Source organism: Ptychodera flava, chromosome 21, assembly GCF_041260155.1.
Source record: "Ptychodera flava strain L36383 chromosome 21, AS_Pfla_20210202, whole genome shotgun sequence".
NCBI classification, from domain to species: Eukaryota; Metazoa; Hemichordata; class Enteropneusta; family Ptychoderidae; genus Ptychodera; species Ptychodera flava.
The window spans coordinates 35977558-36004303 of record NC_091948.1 but is presented as its reverse complement, the minus strand read 5'-3'; the positions used below and the strand labels follow the sequence as shown (position 1 = coordinate 36004303).

The 26746-nt window shown below is 37.1% G+C and overlaps 1 protein-coding gene across 4 annotated transcripts in view; it reads right to left on the bottom strand.

The window, feature by feature from the left end:
* Nucleotides 1-7492: 7492 nt before the first annotated feature.
* LOC139122136 (solute carrier family 12 member 2-like) overlaps nucleotides 7493-26746 on the bottom strand; it is a 215996-nt gene continuing 196742 nt past the window's right edge. For 3 of the 4 annotated variants that reach the window (XM_070687546.1, XM_070687547.1, XM_070687548.1), the window contains one exon: nucleotides 7493-16647. In XM_070687546.1, coding sequence (XP_070543647.1) covers nucleotides 16512-16647 — 136 coding nt within the window. In that variant the 3' untranslated portion in view covers nucleotides 7493-16511. Of the gene's footprint in view, nucleotides 16648-24047; nucleotides 24143-26746 lie in introns of all 4 variants that reach the window. The other variant, XR_011549408.1, reaches the window with a different exon arrangement.

Here is a 26746-nt window from a genome sequence, read left to right as displayed (position 1 = left end):
CTCCCTTTATAAGGAAGCGAAGCTATGGCAGCGTTCATTGTGTAAGTGGACACCAAACAGGCAACACGCGGGCACACGCTCCAGAAATTGCCACTTTTTAGTTTTCCCCGGCTGCAAAAACGCAGACAGACTGCCAAGCGGTCAGCGCAAAGTTGCTGTCGATCGAACTCTGTGGTTGTATTCAAAGTCTAACGCGACTGGAAGACAATGTTTTAGGAAATTCGAGCGTTTGTGGTAGGGAATCAATGAACGTTGGCGATTTGAACCGACCGTCAATTAAACGCTTGTATAAACTTTGTTTGCAGGATTAGCAAATGATAACAAAAGGTTGAAATCCGTTTGTGTAATTTATGTTATAGAAATCAAACATCGTACTGGTCTTGTGTTTGACTGGGAGGAGAACTCCACTAATGCGAGAACCTGGGATTGAAAAGTGCGGCTTTAATCACGGTCTGTACAGGCCTGTCGCAGCAGCAATCCATTTTACTGTATAGATATTTAACTTTCCCAATTTCTTATTTTTTTTGGGGGGGGGGGGTCACTCAAAATTTCTATAGCAGAGAGGGGGGTTACTCAAACACGTAATGGTTGGCAGGGGGGGGGGTTACTCGAAATTTTGGAGTTTCTAAAGCAATTCCTCCGACCCCCCAGGCAGTAAATAATGACGGCTCCCTAAGTTTTGAAGTAGGGGGCCAGAATGGAAAAGTAGGCGGCTTGCAGCTGCCATGACCACAAAGGGGTCTTGGTCGGGGAAGGGTCCGGGAGGGGGTGTGCCCACTCCCGGAAAGTCATCATTCGTTTTCATATCAACTTCAAATTCTATCACAACAACAAACTTCAACATTCATTAACTGCAATAATTGTAGCCTTAGTTGGCCGTGGGCCTTGGGCTTCTGTCGTGCGGCTTGGTTGGGGCAAGGCGCGAGCCGCACGACAAGCCCAACGGTCAACCAAGACTACAATTATTCCCGGCAATTATTGCAGCTATGTTCACATCATCTTTAATGAAAATTTGACTGACCTGCCCTGTTTGACGAGTTGTAAAGGTAATTTTCTTGTTTTAAACTGATATCTTTGTAAAAGTGATCGTCATAACGACAGTGAATGCAGGCTTCAAAGTTAACATTTTCAGTTGGTCGCATGCCCCGAAGTCGAAATTTTAAAGGGGCAAACTTAAAAAAAATTAGAGGCATTTTGTATGGTCACGAAAAACCTCAAAAATTAAATATGACATGCTATATTTAGACTGCTGTCGCAAAGAAAATATCTCATTTGATGTGGGAAAGCGTCATAAAAGAAAACAAGACGAATAAAACGGTATCATAGGCCTATGTCCCGATCAGTACATTTGTTTCCGTAATAAAGACTAAATTAATGTACATGGATATGTATGAGCTCAGAGCTGTTGTCTTTATTTGAGTACGGCCAATCTCTTTTTCTTTCCTTACGCTTGCATCAACTGTCATTGCCAGAAAATATTGATCAACTTGCGTTGTGATCTAAAGATACATCAGAATGCATGGAAATTGATTTTTATTGCAAAATATCCAGAAATACCTGTATTCTATGATAAATAGACTTCAGCTGGTCAAGTCGCGACTGGCTCGATCGGTTTCCGTAATTTGTTTATATTGTGCGATCCACTTTTAGCGTTACGTAGTTTGCCCCGCTTTTCTTTATTCAACTCCGTTCTGCAGATCACTCCAAAAACTTTCAGCGGTACTATTTTGGGGGACCAATTAAGCCGCTAGCCGTAGATAGCTACTTTTTTTGAACAAAAACTCTGAATGTAGCAACTATAAACTTTCGATGGATATTTTGTAGGCAAGAGAACAAAACTCAAACGCATTCAATCCCAGTGTTTGTCGATCGCCGGGCACACTGAGATAGTCTGTTCTATTTTTGTACATCCATGGTCTGTTCTGAATGATTGCAGTCCCTACCTGGCAGATTTGCTATGATATTTCAGCAAAGTTGCTTGCTATTTAGATCTAGCTGAAAACGAAAACCTTTATAAAACAGGCTATTCATGTCCAAGCTTGATGAAATCGATGCTTTGATCTGCTTTCCAATTTTTCCAATTTTTCCAAAAGGACAATTTCCAGAAATGGTCTCGCGACCTTGGCATCCTACAGGCCACCAACGTGAATAACGTAATATGGCATTAATGGTAATTTTTATAGCTTAATTAAGTCTATGTACGACAACATTAAGTATTGTGTGAAAAGTAACAACTGCTTTACTGAAGAATTTGACTCCAGTTTAGGAGTTAAGCAAGGGTGTAACTTAAGTCCAACTTTGTTTAATATTTTTATAAATGATCTTCCCAGTACATTTGGTTCCAGTCAGGACTGTCCTATCAAACTTTGTAAACTCCTTGTCAATTGTCTAATGTATGCTGATGATCTTTTATTGATTTCAGAATCTGAAACTGGCTTACAAAGCTGCTTAGATAAACCTTATAGTTTTTGTCGTGAATGGAAATTATCTATTAACATAAAGAAAACGAAAGTTATTGTGTTTAACAAAAGTAATCATCTTGTAAAAGGAGTTACACTCACTTACAATGGAGTGACTCTTGACTTAGTGAAAGAGTACTGTTACCTTGGTTTTGTCATTACCCCAAATGGTAGATTCAAATTTTAATTTTCATAATCTTAAATTGAAGGCAATGAAAGCTCTTTTCAGCCTTCGTAAGGGCCTTCAGAATGGTTCACTTTCTGTAAAAGTTGCATTATCACTCTTTGATAGTTTAATTGTTCCTATTATGACATATGGCTGCGAAATATGGGGACATGAAATTAATGACAAGTGTAACTTTCTCAATGATGTTAGTATTTCTTATTATAGATTTATCCTAGGAGTCTCTAAACATGCACCGTCTGATGGTGTTGTTGGAGAGCTGGGTAGATATCCAATTCATTTTATGGTGAAAGCACATGCTCAAATACTGGCATAGATTAGTTTTATCAGGTGACATCTTACTGAGATCTGCTTATACATCCAGGTTGTATTCAGATTGGTCTAATTATATACAATGCATTTTTAACTCTTACAGTGGGAGTGATATATGGTCTTGTGTTTGCAATATCAATTCAACAGTTAATAATGTATATGATAGTTTATGTGAAATGTATGAACAAACATGGCTGAGAAACATTCATAATGATACAAGGAAGTGTGGAATGCAGAGGAATAAGCTCCGAACTTACAGACTATTTAAGACAAAATTTGAATTTGAAAGTTACTTGCTAGATATAAGATCTTTTACCTATAGGAGGTGGCTGACAAAACTAAGAATTTCGGATCACAACCTACAAATAGAACTGGGTACAAGGTCAATTCCAAAAGTTCCTGCAAATGAAAGATTCTGCAAGCATTGTAAGTCTTTAGTTGAGGATGAATTTCACTTTGTAATAGAACGTCCAAAATACAGAGCTTATCGAAATAGTCTATTTTCATCCACTAGTTTGTATAATCCTGGCTTTCTTGATTTGAATGATAGAGGAAAGTTAATGTATATCTTTACTCACGAAAACAAACTACCTCTTGCCAAATTTATTTCTTTTACGTTAGTTCCTACCCCAGCAGCAGCTTCATCCAGTGTTTGCTGAGTTTTGTAATTTTTGCCTTACCGCATTCCTTGAATGTGTTGTTGAGCAATAAAGTAAAGTAAAGTAAAGTAAAGTAATATTCATTACGCACATGAACGCATGTAACATATTGCAGTTACACGTCGATGGACTTGTTTCCCTTGTCAGCCATATTTTGATGACAAGTTATACTGAGATTATGATTGGTTCAATTGAAAGTGATGTGACAGCACTAAAACTGCTTCTGATACTTGATTTGATTGTCGTGAAATTTATAAATAAGGGAGCGTTCAGTTATTGTGGCCGGGGGTAGGCCGGCAAATTCTTCCTGCGCATCAGTCAAAATGAGTGAACCCCCTTACCCATTGAACAAAAGACTTGATGACCCCCCCTTTTTAAGATGACAAAAATTTCATGACCACCCCCCATCGCTTGAGTAAAGCTGCACACACAAACACCTCGGGGGGGGGGGGGGTATGGGGCGATAGAATCCCAAAAAGCAGATTCTTTGATTTTTTCAAATGACCCTCCTTTACAAACTCACAAGGTGTTAAAATTTAAATTTCCCCTTCTGACTTGCTATAATTTTAAAATTACCCCTCAAAGGGATTGGACAGAAATTACAGGTGGATCACAATATTTTTGCACAAGCGTGTGTGTACAAAATTTTGATATTTTGATTTAATTGATAATGAGCTATTGATAATGTTGATTCACTGTACATAGTAGTGTATGAGAAAACTATGTAATACTTTTTCAATACAAAACTATATCTATGAATTTATAGATATTTGATCATTGATATAAATGTACCTTATTGGAATAGGGTTGTTACAACTGGTATGTGGACAAAAATTTGACTTGACTTTAGAATTTCACCAAAAATGTTCATCCACTATACATAGGAATCTATGATAAATTTGTGAATAATTTTTTTTCCAACGAAAAACTTGCTATACTTGTGCATATACAGACATTGAATAATTAACCCAATTGTACTTGATTAGAATATGATGGTGCATATGTGTACAAGAAATCTGATTTTGGAATTTCAATGAGGAAACTATGAATAATTTTTTTCCAATACAAAAACAGGTAAACCTGTGTATTTATGTACTCTTGATTATTAATATTAATGTACTTGATTAGACTAGGTTGGTAACAAATGAATGTGTTCGCCAGAAATTAGATTTTGGAATTTCACTGAAATGTAGATTCACTGTACATGGGAGTCTATGAAGAAACTATGAATAATTTTTTCCAATACAAAACTACCTAAATCTGTATATTTGTAGACGTTTGATAACTCATTTTAAAGTACTTACTTAGACTAGGATGGTGAAAGGTTGATATGTGTGCAAGAAATTTGATTTTGGAATTTCACCGAAATGTTGATTCACTATACATCGGAGTCTACGAGAAAAACTATAAATAATTTTACAATGCTAGACTAAGGGACCGTCTCAGAAGTTCAAAAAGCGAAATTCATTCGTTTAGGGGGAGGGGGTTTGACCTCCATTCAATTAGTGAACTTCGCTTTCGCACTTTTATTTTTTGATCACAAGTTTCGTGTGTTTATTTTAAATTAAAGAAAACTGCACACTCGTGCCAACAAATTTGTTAGTTTCCATCTCGTTAGTGCCCCAAACACAATTTACCAATTGTAACATTGTATCCTAAACCTTTCATCCATCAAATTATACAAAGACAAAAAGTATCATTTTTAAACGTGCTATTTATAAGCGTCTGCTCTAACCACTAGATGTCTTTATTCTCACTTGTTATGCACCTGGTCATAGTCGTTTTAACATAATTGAACATGCCTGGGTCCCCTTATCAAAGTTTCTTGCTTATTTACCACCCCTTTTATTTATTTATTTATTTACTTTCCATCTGCTTATTTAGATTAAATGAAGAAATTCTAAAATAACTGTTCTCCGTTTTTGTACAATGTTTTCAAAATCTCTTCAGTGTACCGCCCCTACCAAGTACAAATTGCGTGTTCACAAAGACAAAGAACAGCACAAGAGATGCAAAAAGGGAAAGTAAAATAAAATGAAAGTTTTACGCGGTAAAATGCCCTGTTAGTACTCAAATATGATTGAAATGTGGCAAGGGGAATACGTCTTTAGTAGCTATAGCAAAATGCAACATTGTACTCTCAGGCAGACATGAACATTTCGCACTTTTGAAGTTTCGTTTAGGGGGAGGGGGTTTTGATCTAAACAAAGGAATTTCGTTTCTTGAACTTCTGCGACAATCTGAAACGGTCCCTAAATTGATTTGTGCTTTTATAGGTGTTTGATAATTGATACAAATGTACTTGATTCAAATAGGGTACTTGAAAATTCAGATGTTGAAAACAATTATGATGTTGGATTTTCACCTAAAAGTATTATTTAACTTTTCATGGTCCTAGTGCAGTACATGTAACTGTTAAATAAATTCCCTGACAAAACTTGCTTTATGAAACACAAGATGAAATTGCTTCCATGCACAGTGCAGATAGGACCACAATGGAGAGCCACATTCCTTAGAATTTAAAGTCGGAAAACAATTTAAAGATGGCCATATCAATTCCACAACTCAATTCTCACTACATTAAGGACTCAAAGCTTATAGGGACATGGTTGTACAAGTTTCTTTTTGGTATAATTGTGAAATTCCTTTGATTTGTTTTTGGTATGTGGGTAATATTTATATTTTGGTCTGTCTAGTTAATTTCAACGTAAACATATTAATTCAGACTGTGAATCATAGCATTATTATTTATTGGTTACATTTATGTCTTTTTCATTTTATATTAAGTCCATTACCTTGTAATGAACTAATTAAATATGAGTTTTGATTAACAATATTTGCATTTGTTTCATGCCTTTTCGGTATGAAACTGGTGCAACAAAGGACAACACCATCTAATGTGCATAATTCTCGAGGGGTGATTGGCCAATCCCCCTGCACATTGCAAATTGCATATTGTAAATATTATTTTAGGGCTGAGTACCGTTGGTAAGGGTTGATTATGTGAAGAGTCGAAGCATTTTTAGAAATCTCAAAAGGGTTGAGGAGGGCTTTATAATGCCAAGCTACAGTTCTTACACTTAGTCAAATACAGAAAGCTAATAAAACATTTGTATTGTAAATGTGAATTACATCGTTTTTAGCATAGTGAAACAAGCTACCTAGTGGCCAATATACCTCCACTGTTAGTTTTTATGAAAACAATAGTAGAATAACTGCATAGTAACCTAAAGTAAATGCAAAGAAAATTGGCATGACTAGAGAAAATTTACTTTGACACAGATTAGTCAGATGGTGTGTCATCTCACTGCATGGGAAGAGTGAGCTACCTCCAGATACGCATTCTGATATGTATGTAGTGCGCCAGACTGCTGATTATGGTATTTGGTTATAGCATAATATGACTGAACCCCATGACCTGTCAGTGCAAGCACGCCGCACTAGAGGTATTTGCACGAGTGCTGCGGTGTATTCAGCTGTCCTCTCACTCGCTTCGCTTGTGAAAGGACTGCCACCAAATACACCACAGCATTCGTGCAAATACCTCTAGTACAGCGCGCTTGCACTGACAGGTCATGGGGTTCTGTTATTACTTTTATTTGCATAATTCAGCGAGAGAATCTACAATTAGTCGTGCGTACTACTTGTCTGTCAAAGCTTCAGCTCGACCCTGCGGAGTTATATAACATTGACATCACTGTAATGAGGCATCGAATCAGCTTTCACTTTTCATTGGTCAACACCGCCTCACCCTCTTTTTTGATTGGCTAAACTACTGTTTACTTGTTTATCAAGGATGACTTTTATGTGTGATGGCTCGCACATACAATGCAACTTTACATACAGCTGTAAGCCATAGATAGTCAAACGAAGAGAACTTTGAACATTTTGAAAGTGTGATTCTCCTATAAATAATCGATACAAATAACACTCTAAAGATTATTACAGGGATTTTAAGAGTAAGATACAGCAAACGCAACTTGTCGAATGATCAAATTTCTGTCTTCGCCACGGCACACAAGCGCTCACTGGTTATCAACAGCTTGTAGGACACACAGAGTAAACTGCATGCAAAAAATGATATTCTAAATATTCTTACAGTCAGTGCCATTATTCTTCGGTGGGGCAAGTTGGTAATTACCTACCAATTTAGCTAGGGATATTGCAATATACCAAGGGAACTTCCTAAGCCAAACTCTGTTTTCCTATCTGGAGCGGCAAGTTGAGATCTAAACAAACACAGCAGGTAATGAAATTTTACAGCCAGCAATGGTGATCTGATAACTGGGATGAACCATTTTCATGTAGGTTCGTTAAAAGGGGACTGGATTGGGGAATGAAAACTACAAGGAATAAAACACGATCTTAATAGATCATATCGTGCCTTGTCTTCTTTTTGATAAATATATTACACACAACTGGGTTTGAAAAAGCTGCATGAAGTAACATCATTACAGGACATGGTATTTTGTACAAAAGTTTGAGATCACCCCATGTACATTCAAAACCTGGTCTTCGCTGTGTGGTTCACAGGAGTAAAAATTAAACATAAGGCCAAAGTCCCTGAAGCTACTATAGACATGGATACATGACTGTATGAAATTTTCTCACTAAGGTCATCTTAGGGACTTGTAAACCAAATATTAAAGCTGTCTGACCAGCGGTTTTGAAAAAACAAGCGACTTAACAGTTGACAGAGCTCTGCTGTGTTATGTAGAGAATAACCTTTTGTGACACATGTATTGATGATGAAGGTGGATATCTTTGATAGCTCATTTCAGGATGGCCTGACCAAAAATGGAAAAAAAATTCCGTAAAAATACAGATTTGCATATTTTATCACAATTTTCACAAATCTAAGTTGGGTTATCCCTAGGGACCTGTATACCAAATAACAAAGCTGTCTGACCAGCGGTTATGAAGAAGAAGATTTTTTACCAAAAACGCCTTTTTTGGCATTAATTTGCCTATTTTCAACAATATCAAAAAATTAATAAAAATGGTTTCTCAAAATCATATATTTTATCCACACAACAAATATCAAATCAGTAAGTACTGCAGTTGTCAAGATATTTGAGGACGGATGCCTAACAAACGGACATACATACATACATACATACATACATACATACATACATACATACACACATATATACATACATACATACATACATACAGACTGACGGTGCACGCCGGACGGATACCCATCGCAATAGCTTTTATAGACTATATTAGTCTATAGTAGCTAATAAACGAGAGTTAATTACATTTTAATTAAAGTAAACAAGACTTGCTTAAATCAAGATTTACGTCATAAAAAACAGCATATATGTATCTGTCAGGTTATAAAGAATCTTAAGCTGGTTATCTTTATCAGTATTTCCATCCTATTAACAAAGCACATTTTAACTTTCAAATTAACATTGTATAAGTAAGTTCTGTTGAATAAGTTGAGACTATGCGTACTCAGAGAAAGCACACTGAAGAGACAAATGTTTGAAACTTAAGAAGTTCAAGGTCATCAAAAGCATTATAAGGAATCATGTAACACTTTCATTGCACTGTTTACACAGATTGCATAATTGCTATAAATAGCACATGAGGAATCTTATAGCCCAGCTTTGCCATAAAAACCCTATCACTTTGACCACTCTTGTAATTGACCACTCTATTTTTTTCCTCAAAGAGTAATTTTATTTTATCCTTACCAATGGAAATTAGAACTTTCTCTATCTCTATTTATTTGACCACCCTATCATGACAAACTACTATGAGCAATTTCTTTTAGATAACATACAGGGCACAATAAATGACGGTTCAGAATATGTCAAAGTTGGGATTCAGGAAAGTTGCCTTTACATGTTTTAATCCTTCAAGATGGTAGGCATTTCACTATGAACTGTCAAAAAAAGTTAAACTTTCTGATAATTCTACACTAAAATTATTTTGGCTTTGATGATTTCCCTATTAATTCAATTATTTAAAATCATATTAATTATTTTTTTCAGGATGAATTGATAGGGTTTATACAGTACAAGAATTACATACAATGTAAGTCAAATTTTGACCAAAAATGACAAAAAAATTCCTTAAAAATACACCTTTGCATATTTCATTACAATTTGAACAAATCTAAGTTGGGTTATCCCTAGGGACCTGTATACCAAATAACAAAGCTGTCTGACCAGCGGTTATGAAGAAGATTTTTTACCAAAAACGCCTTTTTTGGCATTAATTTGCCTATTTTCAACAACATCAAAAAATTAAAAAAAACTTTCTCAAAATCCTATTTTTCAGCTACACAACAAATATCAAATCAGTAAGTACTGCGGTTCTCAAGATATTTGAGTGGACGGACGCCTCACAAACGGACATACATACATACATACATACAGACTGACGACGGACGCCGGACGGATACCCATCCCAATAGCTTCTATAGACTATAGTCTATAGTAGCTAAAAAGCACTAAGCGACTCATAAAAAGTCAAATTTACAGTCTGTCTTGAAAGCTCCATCGAAATTCGAGACAAGATGACAAAATCATACAAAGCTACATGAAGTTGAAAATATGGTAAATATCACTCAGAGAACAAATGCACCACAGACGGCACTTCAGCATGTCATCGCCCATCTCATTCTCAGTACTATTGCCCAAAACATCCTGGAAGGCCACAATCAAAAAGTTTGACATGACCTGCACAACAAGTTGCTTAATTTTTGTGGGTGAAGAAACCTTTGATAGCAGCCAGTAAAATACTGAAAAAATACCTTTTTTTAGAATACTTGTACTGTAAAACACCAGCCGGCAATCAGAACAGTGTTCAACATACTACACAATGAACTGAGCCACACATATAAAATCACTACCAAAGTTCCCTCTGACCAGCTAAATTACTAAAACATAAAGCGGACAGTGGAGTATATTATGGTTTATCCCGGTATCAGATCACCATTGGTGGCTGTAAAATGTGTTACCCGCTGTGCTTGTTTAGACCTTACATCTTGCCGCTCCAGATAGGAAAACAGAGTTTGGCTCAGGAAGTTCCCTTGGTATATTGCAATATCCCTAGCTAAATTGGTAGGTAATTACCAACTTGCCCCACTGAAGAATAATGGCCACAACTGTAAAGATTGATAACAGGGAATGTTCAGTGAGAAAATTACTGGCAAAACGGTCTCTGCGCTGAAGATGTTAATTGTTTAATTCACTCCGCTGCACCCACTGTTACGTGTGGCTCGATACACAGTGGCTGCTGTGGCTATGCATAGCCACTGCGCTCATGGTGCACCGTGAACGTACTGTAACTGTGGCTGCCCTGACGTCGCCCGTTGTCCTTTTGTTTTGCTGACGACAAAGTGCTCATCCTCACACTGCGATAAGTACATGCAATTTTCTCTGTCATAATTTTTATTGGTAATGTCATCCATTTTACGACAACTAGCACCGAATCAAAGTGAAATGAAATCTTGTGGACGACAATTTTTGTGTTGACAAACAAAAATAGTTCTGGGTTAAAATTGGTAAATACTCATTAACTTAAAGGGGAAGTTCACCAAGGATGATTTTTATATATGTGGTAGCTCTGTAGTCATTTACCCAGGAAAAACTATTTTCACCATTTATAACTTGCACGATTTCTTACAAAAACCAATAAAAATAGTACAGGAAGTTGCCCGTGTAATTTGAATCATGGGGAAAAAAGCTCCAAGCTTGGAGCTTGCATCATGTGATATGGAAGGGACCATCTTTGGACGGGTATGGCCCCCAAATTGTCCACTCACAGTAACACATTAGTAAACAGCAACACAAAATCTGACAGTGGACAGTTTATTATGAGTGATTCATCGTTTATGCACAGATACTCAGTATAAACAAAAGTTAAGTAAATACGCACAGCCTGGTTCAAGCATGGGTGAGTGGACAATGCCATACCCATGGGAAGATGGTCCCTTCCATATCACATGACGCAAGCTCCAAGCTTGGTGCTTTTTCCCATGATTCAAATTACATGGGCAATTTCCTGTACTATTTCTATATATTTTTGTAAAAAATCGTGCGAGTTATAAATGGCGAAAATAGCTTTTCCCGGGTAAGTGACCACAAAGCTAGCACATATGTAACCAGATATGAACTGAAAATGCTCACGTGTTTCATTATATATTGCAGTTATTGTGTTAATTTGAACCTTTGCCACATGTTTGCAACTTCATTGAAAGTATTATGATCAACATAATGAACAATAATCACCGCCGATTAATTCTAAAAGGTCATGAAGTATACAAATATGTAATTAGCTGAAATAAAAATATTAAAGTTCTTTGACTGCTGTCATTGTATCACCATTTTATATAGCAAGTGTAATTACCGTTGGCCAAGTCCTTCAAGCCATATATGCCGAGCTGTGAAAGCTCAATAGATATGCAAATTATAAATTAGCTGACATGAAAATGTGAAATGACTTTCGATATTGTTTTAGCCCGGTATAATCATCAATGTACATCGCATGGTTTGCCAACTTTAATTAAGTAAATCCCAGTATATATCCCTAATAAGCAAAGTTCATTAAAATTGGCTGAAGAGAAAATTCTTAATGACTTTCAATAATATTGTATTATAGTGTCTTTAATGTACATAGCAAGTTTCATCAATTTTGATCAAGTCAATTCAGATAAATATCCCTAATTATGAAAATTCATTTAACATGCAAGTTAGGCATTGGCTGAAGTAAAAATGTCTTTCGACTTTCAATAATGTTATATCACAGTATCTTTGATGTATATAGCAAGTTTCAACAACTACAATCAAGTTAATTCAGATATATATCCCTAATTGGGAAAGTTCATTAAATATGCAAATTCGGAATTGGCTGAAGTAAAAATGTTTAAAGACTTTCAAAAATGTTGTATCATAGTAGCTCCAAATACATGTAGCAAGTTTCATCAACGTCGGTCCAGTCAATTCAAATATATATCCCTAATTAGCAAAGTTCATTAAATGTGCAAATTAGGAATTGGCTAAAGTTACAATGGTTAATGACTTTCAACAATGTTAAATAATAGTATCTTTAATATACATACCAAGTTTGGTCAATTTTGATCGAGTCAAATTAGACATATATCCCTAATTAGGAAAGTTCATTAAATATGCAGATTAGCAACTATCTTTCATGTAACCCCTTAATGGTTCCCACTGCTGATATCTCTTGGTGTGATCAACATTTTTAGCAAATCTCATCAAATTGTGTGTAGTCGTTTTTAATGTATATCCGTTTTTTCTAAAATCATTAATTATGCAAATGAGTAAAAAGTATGCAAGCCACACCAACCAAAAACTACTCAGTTCTTGCCATTTGCTAACTGAATATATGTACCAGATTTGATTCTGATCTGACAAACCGTTTTTGAGATATCAGACCAACAGACAGACAGACAGACAGACAGACAGACACACGGACACACAGACAGACAGGCAGACAGACATCGCTGCGACATGTGCTAACGTGTGTAAACACGTGAGCAAAAAATCATCATTGGTGAACTACCCCTTTAAAGGAATGGCAAAATGTTTTTGGTATTGCACTGCAGTGCAAATACCGGTAGTACATGCGTGCGTCGATGCAAGTAAACTGTGGTACATATGTAATAATGAACTTGGTACGGAAGAAATGTACAAATTTGAAATTTCTAATGCTAAATAATGAGGAAAGTGATTCATAATTTTATGGTGTATCCTGAGAAGCTAATGATTGAATTTCAAAAGCTCTGAGACCATAGTGGCAGTGATACAAAAAAAATTTTGACTAAAAAAGAGAAAATTAGCCTCAAAAATCTGTACATGCAAATTTCATCATCATTCGAAAGAAAACTCAATGAGGTCAACCCAGAAAAATTACAAATCAAATTTCATCAGTGTCGGGCAAACAGTCCCAGAAAAGCATTTCTTTAAAGAAAATTGAGCAATACATATATAATATGACAGAACCCCAGGGCGAGAGAGTGCAAGCGCGCCGTACCAGCGGTATTTGCACGAGTGTTTGCGGGGGATCCGGCGGTCGTGCTTTCACGAGCGCAGCGAGTGAAAGGACAGCCGGATTCAACGCAAACACGGGTGCAAATACCCCAGGTACGGCAAGCTTGCTCGCTTGCCATAGGGTTCTGTTATTATTACATATGTTTCCCCCTGTTTATTTTATCGAGAAAACAAAGGAACTAAAAACACAAGCGAACACATTTTAAATAGTTTACGCGACACACATTGAAAGACAAGGATCACGCGCTGTTCTATTCATTTGCATGCAGGTATGGAATAATGTTTTTGGTATTTGCATGCATTGCAGTGCAAATACCAGTAGTACGCGCGCGCTTCGATGCAAGTAAACTGTGGTACATATGTAATAATATAATATACAACTCTTAAGCTTATTTATTCATAACTAAATAAGGGCACTCAGAAGAAGATACTTATTGAATTAGAAAGCTGTATGACAGGCAAAGAACAATGTCGAGGGCCAATTATGAGGGCCTTGTCCAAAAATTTTTTATTTCCAATTTCATCATCATTTGCAAAAACAAGTGAATTATGTAATTCCTAGGAATGTGTACACCAACTTTGAATACTATTTATTGGTCAAGCTTTTTTCGAGAAAAAAAAAATTGGAGAAAATTTAGTAAACATTTAGAAAAATTCCCAAATCTTAAAATGCAAGTTTTGTTAATTTTTTTACAACTTAATAAGGGTGTCCCAAAGAAGATGCATGTTGAATTTCACAGCTGTAATTTCACAGCAGTGCTATACAGAAAGCTATGTTTTGACCAAAAACAGAAAATAAGACCCAAAAATTTGCATACACAAAATGTATCACCATTTTAACAAAACTGCATGAAATTATTTATTGAAAGTTGCAAACCAATGTTGATTGCTATTGAATAGTTTCAGAGAAAAAACATAGGAAATTGACATAAAACACAAAAAAATCCTTTAAAATAACAAGATTGCAGATTATCTCATAATATCGATAAATCTGAAGTAAGTCATCAGATGGAACATTTATACCAAATGTCAAATCTGTCTGACTAGCAAGTTTGAAAGATGTTTTTACCAAAAATGGCCTCAAAAATACATCGGTGTGTATCTCATCACAATTTGAGGTCTGATTTTTTAAGTCATCACCAGCACCATATACACCAAATATAAAAGTGATTGGATTGACAAGTTTGAGAAGCAGCTTTGAATGCCAAAAGTTGATGGATGACTGATGAACAATGACGACGGACAAACACCTATATAATGAACTCCACAGTGCTGACAGCAGAGCCAAAGAAACTGTTCTAAAATAACAATTTTGTAAAGGTTATTTTATTATAATATACCCATACCTACAATACTCCATGGTAATAATATGCAGATGTGCACACAAAATGTCATCAGATTTTTGTCTGATCAAAGCCTCGTGTCAAAACTTTTGCTGTAAATAATAAATTGCAACCACAACCTGTAATACAATTATTTGGAATTTTGGGTATGCAAGTACTGGAATACTCAATATTTGAAAGTTTGAAGTCCTTATTGATTTTAATACATAGTAAACAATAACCTAGAAAAGTTTTCAAGTATCTCACTCTCTTTGACCACACTCTCTTTGACCATACTTGGTAAATAGACTCAATAATTTCAAAAAATATTTACCAAGAAATTTCCATCATCACGTTTGTGGACATATTAAAACCTGAAAACCAAATTACATAACTATGAGACAAGTGGTGTTATATTGACTGAAAATTCTGAAAAACCCCCGCATTACAATTTTGTCATTCAGACCAAACAAAATAAAGTGTGTTGTTCTGATAACATTGTTTTCAAAATTAAGGTAGGAAGGTCAGTAGGAATCTTTTTTTCAAACAATTTTTTTTAAAATACACATTTTTCAGGGATACAAACTGTCTGAATCATAATTCTTTGACAGCAAATTGTACTGTTATAGCACAGTCCGGTTTCACACCTGCTTGTCTTCGGTGCTGCATAATTAAGTCCATGGGCGGGGCAAACCCCTGGTCGCCCGCCATCAGAACTTGAAATGCATCAACGTTTTTTTTGGCTCTAGTAATTCCTAAACTTTTGCAATCGCTCAAAATAAAAGTGAATTATGGTCACTGAATGAATGTATTTCACGTTTAAGTTCTTGTAGCGTCGCCAACTTGGATATATATCTGCTGGACTTCAAACAATGGCCAAGCCTCAATACTGGCAAACTGAACTCAAGTGAGGTGTTTTTTATACATTGAGAAAAACTTAGATCATTTTCTTCAAGAATTTGTTCGAAAGTCCGTGTCCGATTTACAGAAGACAACAACGATCTTTCCTTGCCATGATCGCATTTGCAAAACTAACGTAATACAGTAGCAATACAGTACATGTTGTGCATATCGCTGGCCGTCATATTGTTTGTAAATTGTAACATATGTGCAACTATGAATGACGTCATAGGTTTTTGTGCTAATTCTCATGTGATTTTCTCTTTATTTCTTGCATGCCTGATTTTGCAGGTTTTTCTTTCTTTTTTTTACTTCAGTATCTACATAGCTCTAAAAGGTCTAGGGTAGGTGGGTAAAAAACAGGGTAGGTCAGGTTATCGGAACAGCACAATTATTTTTGTTTGGCCTGATATTAATTTTGACGACATTTCAGGATGAGGTCATTTCTTGGTACCCATAAAGTAAATTTGCAAACAAGATAAGGTATAAGGATAGGTGACATTGGATGATCAGTCTAATTTTATCTTCAGTTGTTTCTTCTCTGATTGACTCTAGTGAAATGCAGTTGTTGCACTGCAAAGGCATAATGAAAGCACAAGTGATATATGGTCCGAGAAAATAGTCATCATCAACCAGCTTTATCATGAGTAGAAAGTTAGCACACTGGTCTGATTCCCCCGCATAAGTAAAATAGGAGGAAGGTCTTTGGATAGTGTCTCTAACCAGCTCATGTAGAGATAAGATGACACAGTCTTCTTCCTTGGCATTGGCAGTGACCTGCAACATGAAAAACAGCATCATTGAACATTATCAGAATTGATATAACTTTGACATACAAAGATCTAGACTTGCTGGATAAGTACTTTCAATTAAACACAAGCAACCTAACAGCTGATGCAGCTCCATTGTGTTATGTAGATTATTTATTTATTTATTATCATTATTTATTTAACTTTATTTACTGTCGATAACATGTTTGGCCAAGAAGGCCGATCTTCCACAAGGTCGACATTAAAAATTTACAGAAGGACAAAGAAAAAAAAATACAAGTACAAATACAAACAACAAACCAGTAAAAAACCAGGTCAAAAAAAAATAACAGCAATTAAAACAATGATGCAACTAACAATACAATAAACATAGGGCCAAAGTCCCTGATACAGACATGAATACAAAATTAAGTATTTCCTGACTGTATGAAATTATCTCACTGAGGTCATCCTAGGTACCTGTTAACCAAACATTAAAGCTGTCTGACCAGCGGTTTTGAAAAAACAAGTGACCAAACAGTCGACAGAGTTCTGCTGTGTTATGTAGAGATTAACTTTTTGTGACACAAGTATTGATGAAGAAGGTTGATATCTTTGATAGCTCATTTCAGGATGGCCTGACCAAAGATGGCAAAATTAGCTGCAAAAATACAAAATTGAAGATTTCATCATAATTTCTATACATTATGTTAAGATAAAGCCTAGGAACCTGTATACCAAATATCAAAGCTATCAGATGAGTAACTTTTGAGAAACAAATATTTTGACCAAAAATGGCAAAAATTGCACCAAAAATACAAATTGCAGATTTCATCATATATTCAATCTATCATATTTACTTCATCTGTAGGAACCTTTATACCAAATATCGAAGCTGTCAGGCGAGTGGTTTGATGAAATAAAGTTTTGACCAAAAATGACAAAAAAATTCCTTAAAAATACAGATTTGCACATTTCATCACAATTTGAACAAATCTAAGTCGGGTTATCCCGAGGGACCTGTATACCAAATAATAAAGCTGTCTGACCAGTGGTTATGAAGTAGAAGATTTTTACCAAAAATGCCTTTTTGGCGCTAATTTGCATATTTTCAACAATATAAAAAAAATAGTTTCTCATAATCATATTTTTCATCTGCACAACAAATATCAAATCAGTAAGTACTGTGGTTCTCAAGATATTTGAGTGGACGGACGCTTCACAAATGGACATACATACATACATACATACGTACATACGATGGACGCTGGACGGATACCCATCAAAACAGCTTCTATAGACTATAGTCTGTGGTAGCAAAAAACACAAAGCAGGAACATATCACACCCGATCCATGAGAAATTTATACAATTGCAACTTGAAAGATCTCAGATTTGGGCTGTTTTTCAAAGATGAGAGGAGTTCATTCCAGAGTAAAGCACCAGAACACGAAAGGATTTTTCTCATTATTTCCATTCTAATTTTTGGCAAGTACAGATTGTTTGTTGAGGTTGAGCGCAGAGACCTGGATGAATGAACGTTAGCAGGCTGGAAAAGATTAATCAAATCATTTGGACATGAGCCATTGACAATTTGGAACATCTGGACTCTTTTTTTATAAATCAAGTGACTACCAAGTGGAAGCAGGCCCAAAGCTTTAAACAACAGACCATTTGGTTGGTCCCATTTAGCCCCACAAACTAAACAAATAGCTTGCTTTTGCAACTTAAAAAGTTTGTTACAGTAGGACTGATCACAATTTCCCCAAACAACCGAAGAGTAGTCCAAGGTTGATTCCACATAACATAGAACAATCTCCGTGCCCGTAAGGGCAAGAGATGAGGTATACGTTGTAACAAAGCTAATCGACAAGATAGTTTACCACACAAGGAATTAGCATGAGCACTCCATGAAAGAAGATTACAAATCAGAATTACTCCTAGGAGTTTTCCGTCGTTAACATTTGACAATAGTTAATTATTTAAAGATAAATCCAGGTATGATTTTGGTAAATGCGATTGTTTCTGATGAGAAGTAAACAACATAATTTTTGTGTTTGCTGAGTTATAACTAGCATCCTGTTTGAATTACACCAAGATGACAAATGATCAAGGTCGGCTGTTAAAGCAGACTCAAGCTCGATGATTGTTTCCCTTAACGTGTGCAAGGTCAAGTCATCTGCATACATGTCACTATTGTTCTGCAAATATAACGGCAAGTCATTAACAAAAATAAGAAAGAACAAGGGCCCTAATATGAAACCCTGTGGTATTCCGCATAGAACAGCCTGGGAACTGCTGGTCGTTCCAGGGACATTTACGGTTATTATCGGTCATGGAGATACGAGGTGAAAAAAGACATTGTTTCCTCAGAACAGCAATAGTGGTTTAATTTGCACAGAAGAACCTATGATCTACTAGGTCGAAGGCCTTCCGTTGATCAATAAATACTGAACCAACTAATTTGCCATTATCAATGGCTGAACGCCATTGGTCAAGCAATTTGAGTAAAGAGCTCTGACATGAATGCCCATATGCCCAATGTAGATAAAAACTTTTTGTGACTTGTGTTGATGAAGAAGGTAAAAATCTTTGATAGGTCATTGCAGGATGGCCTGACAAAAAATACCGTCAAGTGTGCTCATATTTGGTTTGAATTGGTCCGTTCAAAAAATATTTAAACCAGAAAAACAAGAATGACAAAAGTAAATAAGGTCTGAAACTTTAGGTACTGGAGATCAACTTTAGCAACATGCATAGCAGAGGAGGGTATCAATACAGTCCACCTAATAATTTGAGCAGGTCTGCCAATATGTAACAGTTCATGAACATTATGACAGAAAATGACTCATAAAGCTGTTTCAGTCACTGCCACCACTCCTACACATAATAGGTACACTGCATACAAATAGATTAGAGATCATAGAAGCTCTGACTCAGATGTGTAGGCTGTTTCAGTTACTACCACCACTCCTGCACATTTGCAAGATTTCCCCTTTTTCTTACCTCATTGACATATTTTTGACACTGACATGTTCATTTGAACAACATCACATCTCAACCCCTGGGTCTACCTGTACATCAAATACGAAGATGATAGGTGTGGTGGTTAGGGAGCTTTTGCGTGGGACAGACATACATCTGCACATACATACATACATACATACATACAGACGCCTCCGACTCACCCATATAAGCTCTTTTTGGTATATATACTTATATATAATCCAATGGTATTTTTCTCTGTTTGACGTCATCGTATACGAGTGTTTTTCGCGGAGCCGTACAACTTCGAGCCGACGGCAAGAAGTTATGCGGCTCCGCGAAAAACACGAGTCTTCTTATTTTTCTTTTGACATAGATGGAGCAAAATTATCGTAACAAATCGGATGAATTTCGTCGCTATTTGTGTTTTACTTACGCGGATTACTTTCATTTAAAGAGTAAAGCGGTCCGTCACCAAGGAGATACTTTCATTCATAAATCCCATCAAGTTGAAATTTGATACATCCAATGGTATCTCAACCAATCAAATGTACGGATTTGGTCACGTGAACGTGTCAATCATTGTCTCGCGTTGTACCGATGCCAAAGCAAGTCAGCCATCGGTGGACAAAACTTTCATCCTGCTAGCGACGAATAGCTCTACTATTCAGAGTTATTTACAATATTTACAAATAGATTTATGAAGTAAATGCAACGACACGATCGAAACAGTAATTCTCATTCTCTGAGATTCCGTGGCTTTTCAAAATATCACACAGGTTTACGACTGTGGCGAGCGCAAAAGATTCCGTTCCATCAATGACACACAGTGTACCTCATTGCATGTTTATGCCCACACCGCTGCCGTCACCGGTCTCTGTTGGTGTCAACTCGTTAATCCCGATCTTAGTCGTCAATGTTTTCGTCTTAAGGACTTTGATGTTTGCAGTGACATATATCTCAACAGTAGATACATCCTAATTTTACTTGACGGAAACTCTGTTTTGAGTGTTGTCAGAGTAAACTTTCGAAGTGCATCAGAATCCACAGTGCTGCAGTGCATATACAGCTCAACAGCTGATGTCTTCGCTACAGCCTTACGCCGTGCTACAGGTTTGATTCCGAGCGAAAATTTACGGATTTTTTATGATGAAGGAAATTTATCATTGTTAGTCCAATGACTTTATGCTTGTGCCTCCTATGTCGCTTTCCCGAAGATTATACTGTACTCAATTATTCAGTTGAACTTCCGTTGAGGTGTAGATTTCAGGTTTATCGCAAATTGGGATCACCAGGTATGATGTCCACATTGAGCGTTACAACGCGTCGACTGGCGCTGCGACGTTACTAAGCTAAGGGATCGGCGGTATCCCCATTCGATTCTCGGGAACAGCTATAGTTGTAGCGACTCCAGCATGTTCATTTTTAGCCGGATGCCGGCCAAATTGACCGGCTACTTTCGTATTTTGGCAGGCTACTTTTCAGCACTATTTCGCTCTCTGGCCCAGAAATTCTGGTTTTGATAACAATATTTTTTGGTGGTCTTGCAAACCGGAGATAATTTTTCAGAAATGCCGATGCAATTTACCTGGTGAATTTGTTGCTATCACTGTAGTACTGCGATCAGCGAACGTGTTGTACTCATACTGGGAATCACTCTCGAGGTCAACCTTGCTTGCCCGATCACAGGCCGAATTATTCCAACGTTCACATCGGGTATAGGACTAACATACAATTACGTTATGCCCACGAATAGCCGACAATTTCCGAATGAAGCCGACTTTTGTTTCGCTCAAACGCTGAAGAGAAAGTCGACGCTTGAGAGCTTTGGTTTTCTGTGTAAGAGTAGGGCGTTGTCTGATGGGTTTGGTAGGTTTTTGATCAAATCTAAAGCGACCAAAAGTTACTGAGTCTCATTTTTCATACTTTGAAACGCCATGTCAATCCATCCATGGTCAATCACGATGCCAATATTCAAGTCGATCGACATTGCGTTCTGTGGAGGGGCCGACGCTTAAAAACTTTGATTTTCTGCGTAAGAATAGGACTTTGTCTGCTGGTTTTGGGAGGTTTAGATCAAATCTAAATAAACAAAAAATTACTTGGTCTCACTTTTTGTTCTTTTGAAATGCTACGTCAATCACTGTGTCAAATTTCAGGTCGACTGATATATCGCGTTGTGTGTACTGTGTTACAATAGACTGCCGGTGCTTTGTACACACACGGTGAAGTACAGGTTGGCGTTTGGTGTCGTTAGTTTGAGGTTTTATCAAACATGAACACTGAAATTTAGCTCTCTTTTTCAATTATATTCCACATCACCAAAAGATCCATAATCAGCTCGCGAATTCGTTTTATTGTGAAATTAGTACTGAAAGTTGTGTTCCTTTAATTCATTGAATTGAATAAACTGTTTGATTTTACTGTATCTTCAATCAAGTTTATTTAAATCAGTAAAAAACTTTGTACAGCCAGGCTGGTCAGGATTCTAGCGGATTGTTTTCTGGGTTATGAAAACCCCTATTCTATGATGTATTTCAAAATGTTTGTTCAAGTCATGAGCTAAATATAATTCTACACAACAGTCTGGTGAAATTTTGCTATTATCCTTGTCAACTGAATGCAGTTTTTTTGACGTTTTTTAAAAACTTTATCCCTTTAAAACATGTTGTAATTGACAATGATAATGATTATTCTGTATGCTGAAATGGTCTTTAATACTGTACAAGAATGCATAAAATTACTCCAAAATGTCTTCAAAATTTAAAAATTTCTTGCCCACAGGGACGGGGGACCCGGTCCCTGAAACCTTCCCCCTGTGTGTATGTTGGAATAGCCTTTATACATTGTATAAGAATGCATGAAATTGCTAAGAAATGTCTTCAATTTAAAAAAAATACCCCCCCAGGGAACCTGATTGCACACAGAAGCTAACCGCCCACTTTTCTGAATTTTCCGCCTACTTCAAAAATTTTTGAGAACCCTGGACTCGAAATTTCACTGGACATACCTTCTATGTTTCCATATATGGATATATATCGGGTCACCTTTTTGTAAAAATGTGCACGACATCAATCACGACAAATTGGTCTATGTCACGTCACGACCCGCATGTATGAACGGTACCATGCAAGAAAAAAGTTCCGGTTGATGACGTACAACAGGGGTAATTCGGATTTCTTATCCGTCCTGTTCTACGTCACACAGGTGAGAATTTGGGCCAGTTCATGTGATAAATATCAAAAATTGCTGCAAAAATACACAATTGAAGATTTCATCATAATTTAAACATATCACATTAAGATCGTCCCTACTAATATTGAGTGGTGAAAATTGACCAGAAACAGAAATTTCCTCCACAGACTTCAAAACCAAATATACTTCTCCAGCCGATATGTAATGCTGCGTCAGAGTGGCAGCACCCTCCTTTTTATCGACATAAAAGTTCAAAGGGTTTAAGTTTAATCCATGTCCAATTTGATAAACATAACATAGGGCTAGGCAAACGCAAGCTTGATCAGAGGTTTAAAACAGGCCTCCATGATTGAAACTAGTTGGTTTCAGAAAGTGACATGTGGAAAAATGTTATTTCATTTGTTTCAAATGAACTAGAGCTTCATTTGGAGCAAGCTTGGCACTGAAACGACGCGTAATTCAACTTTAATCAATTTAAATAACATGAGAGGTGACTGTTATGTAAATTTGCGATGAATCTGTGTTCACCGTTTCTTTGCACACAAAAGCTACGTAAAACCAGTTTTTATGCTAGTTTCGTATTGCATATTGCAAGCATATCCTTCTGCATCACGATGTCTGAACTCTCCTGGTTATTTGTGCATTCTAGAGGTGATTCAGAAAGAGCTGATTCTTCCGTCGGCCTTAGAGCAAAGTCCATCACTATCCTTGGCCTGGCTGTTCAATGAAAACTAGTCAATCGATATGTGTGTTGCCATGGGTTACTTTACGACTGACAACAGCAGCATCGTGAAGACAAGAGACAACCGGGATAGTAGAAGATTTGGTGCCAGTAGACTGAGAATATGTCAGCTTTTTCCAAACGTAGTCGACAGTACCAAGAGCTTCGTTGAGAGCAATGGGTTTGAGGCTCACAAGAGGCGACAAGAGACAACTGGGAACTGTGGTGTAACCAGGGCACAGATCCAGCAGAGTCTATACAACAATGACTCTGCCTGAAGAAACATGGCATCAGTCTCTCGACAATTTCAAGATGGATGGTCACACCAGATAAGTGGTTTAAGTCATCGATGCTGTATACTGGGAATATCGACGCAAGGGTGACGTCAACGAACAACTTCCGTAAGGACAAGGAGAACGCGCACTCACTATTACTTCACCCAGCAAGTGAAGTATGTGATGGAGTTTGCCGCCAGACACAAGATGTCTGCCCTTGCAGTATCATGTGACAACATGAATAATGACTGACCTTATATAGCCAAAATTGCTAGTTTCGGCACTTCTAGAAGTTGAGCCGGGTTTGTTTAACGTTCAGTGTTGAGGTCCAGCTTGCAGCTGTGGGGTCTGTGGTTAATAGATAAAAGTTCAGACAACACGTACACAAGAATCATTTGTGAAATCTCGCAATCCACATTTGACGTAATTTAATTTTTGGGTTATATTTAAAGAAAGAGAAGGCATGAACCAAAAAAATATTTGCATTTCGTTTTGAAAAATTAGCAGATCTGTGAACTTGCTCTTGTGAATCTGCATAATGTGTGCATGAACTTATGCACTCGCTTGGGAAACTCCATGACATAAATGTCGCGTGTTGTCGGGTATGGTGTTGCGCAAGGTTTCTGTAATTGGCAGAATGAAAAGGCTGCATGATAGAAAGATGAAACTTTTGAGTTTAAAAATATAAAAGAACACGATACTATTACCAAGCATGTACAGCAAGAGAGAGAAAATTATCACAACTAAGAGAAATTTCATCTCACTCAGGCTAATTTAAGGTCTCGGGTATATAATCAGTGTAGCCTACTGTGGTCGAAAAGCTAGCCTATCAAATAATTTCATTGTTGTTGAAATGAGCACGTCTCCGTTAACAACTGCGTCCTCGGCCAAATCTGACTCTTCACTACGCTCTTGATCATTGTTGCAGTGCAGTATGAGCCAAAGTCGGACTGTTTTACATTTAAATCGCCCTTTGCACACGTTGTTGTCTTTTTCAGGTTCGCTTTTGTGAACCTCGCCTGTTTTTTCGACGGTACTGAGCGCGAGTGCCAGCTTTGGTCTGCTGAACGTGTTTGCCGTACCGATACCTGATGAGTTCAGAACGCTGAGCATAACGTTGAAGATGGCGCATGTACACTATACTGCCAAGCCTATACAGTACCAGAATCACATAACTTGTAGCTTTTGCCGCGCAGTTGCGGTAACTCCTGGTGCGGTAACTTCGCAGTATCACCTCTTTTGTTAGCTGTTGATTTTCTTTGTCCTCGTTTGCGGTAACTGCGGTAAGTGAACAATAGTTGCCGCAGCAGTTGCGACAAGTACAACAAAAGAACGTGCGGTATTGCGGCAACTGACAAGGTGTTACTGACCCTAAGTTGGTTGCCGCACAGACCTTTTGTCAAGGTTTGCTTTTGCCCTGCCCTCTGAGTTTACGGTCACAAGTTTTCACCTGGCGATCTAGGCTAAGTTGGGTACTTGGAAGCATTTCTTGCATTTTTTTCTTTGTACTCTTTTTAAATGTACGGAAATGTACAGTATACAGCAAAACTTGTGTTCAGACTCGGCTGGTTTTTGATGGCATCCGAGACGCCGCCAAAACGTGTCGAAAACACGACCCTTGCAGCTCATCTCACAATGGAAAGAAGGTCAAAAGTGCCCTTCGTAATGTACATACAATACTTCTATTACGTAGCGTTTTTGTCACGTTCTTTCGTCTACTATCAAAATGTTTTGCCCAGTCAATGTTTTATAGTGCAAACATTTGGAGAAAAGATCGATTGACTATATGTTGTTGCTCCAAAACCGCCCAGCTAAACTCATTGCATTATCGATATCGATTTCACCATGCGTTGTTCACTGTGGATGTCCATGAGAAAATTATTATTGAATGGTCTTGCCCGATGCCACGAAGTAACTGCTAATACATAAAGTCACATTCTTTCCTTCTGAAATATTTTGAATATCGATACAGAAAGTAGTATGTACAGTAGTGGTACATGTATTGTTGACAAAATGAACAGAAACACTGTTCATTCATGTGTCTGTGAGCTTTCAGTTTTGCAACAATCTGTTTTATTACACTGCATGCATATATATTATTGCCCGATACTGTATTACTGTTTAACGCTTGCATCCTTTTTACACAGGCATACGATTAAAAAACACCAAGAAATAACAACTCGCGTAGGAAATAAAATTTATTACGAAAACCCAGATCTTGTATTTTTCGTCTTTTCCTTTTTTTCATGATGATCCGAAGTTGCGTTATGTGGTAGATGAACGCTACACAATAAAACAGAGTGATTAGTTGATGAGTACGTTGTTACAAAAACTTCATGTCTGCGCAGTTGTAAGTTGTTTCTTGTTTGTGGCATAGATGTCGAGCAGATGATGGTCAAGGGGCCAAAGAATCGATACTATATACGGTCTCACATGTATTCCGCACCGTTCGGAGAGGTTACACGTATCCGCTATTGTTAAAAACGCAACGATTTAATTCCCATTTGAGTACAATAACTCAACAGTTGTAAATGGAATTTCTGTTCAAATCCAATCAAAATTTACCTCTGTTCTAGCGGAAATCAACCATAGGCAGGCTTTACGCAGCTTTCCTGCAATTTCGATGAGCATGTCATGTCCGCAAACGACATTTTACGTCTTCTTTGTCATTGACTGCAATACCAGCGAAATGAAGACCAGCGAAAATACAGAATACTAAATAAACATTTAAAGTTTAAAAAAGGAACTTCCAAATATAGAGGGAATGGCTTGGCAATTTCAGAGTTGCGTTGTACTTAATTCTGAATGAATTCACAAATGCGAGTTCAGAAGACCCGGGAAGACAACTTTTTCAAGTTACCTGCCCTGGTGGCTGGTTGAAATGTCCACGAATTTCGAACACTGGCTTTTTAAGTTAAGGTGGTTGGAAAGGCTAGAGCGTCAGTTATAAAC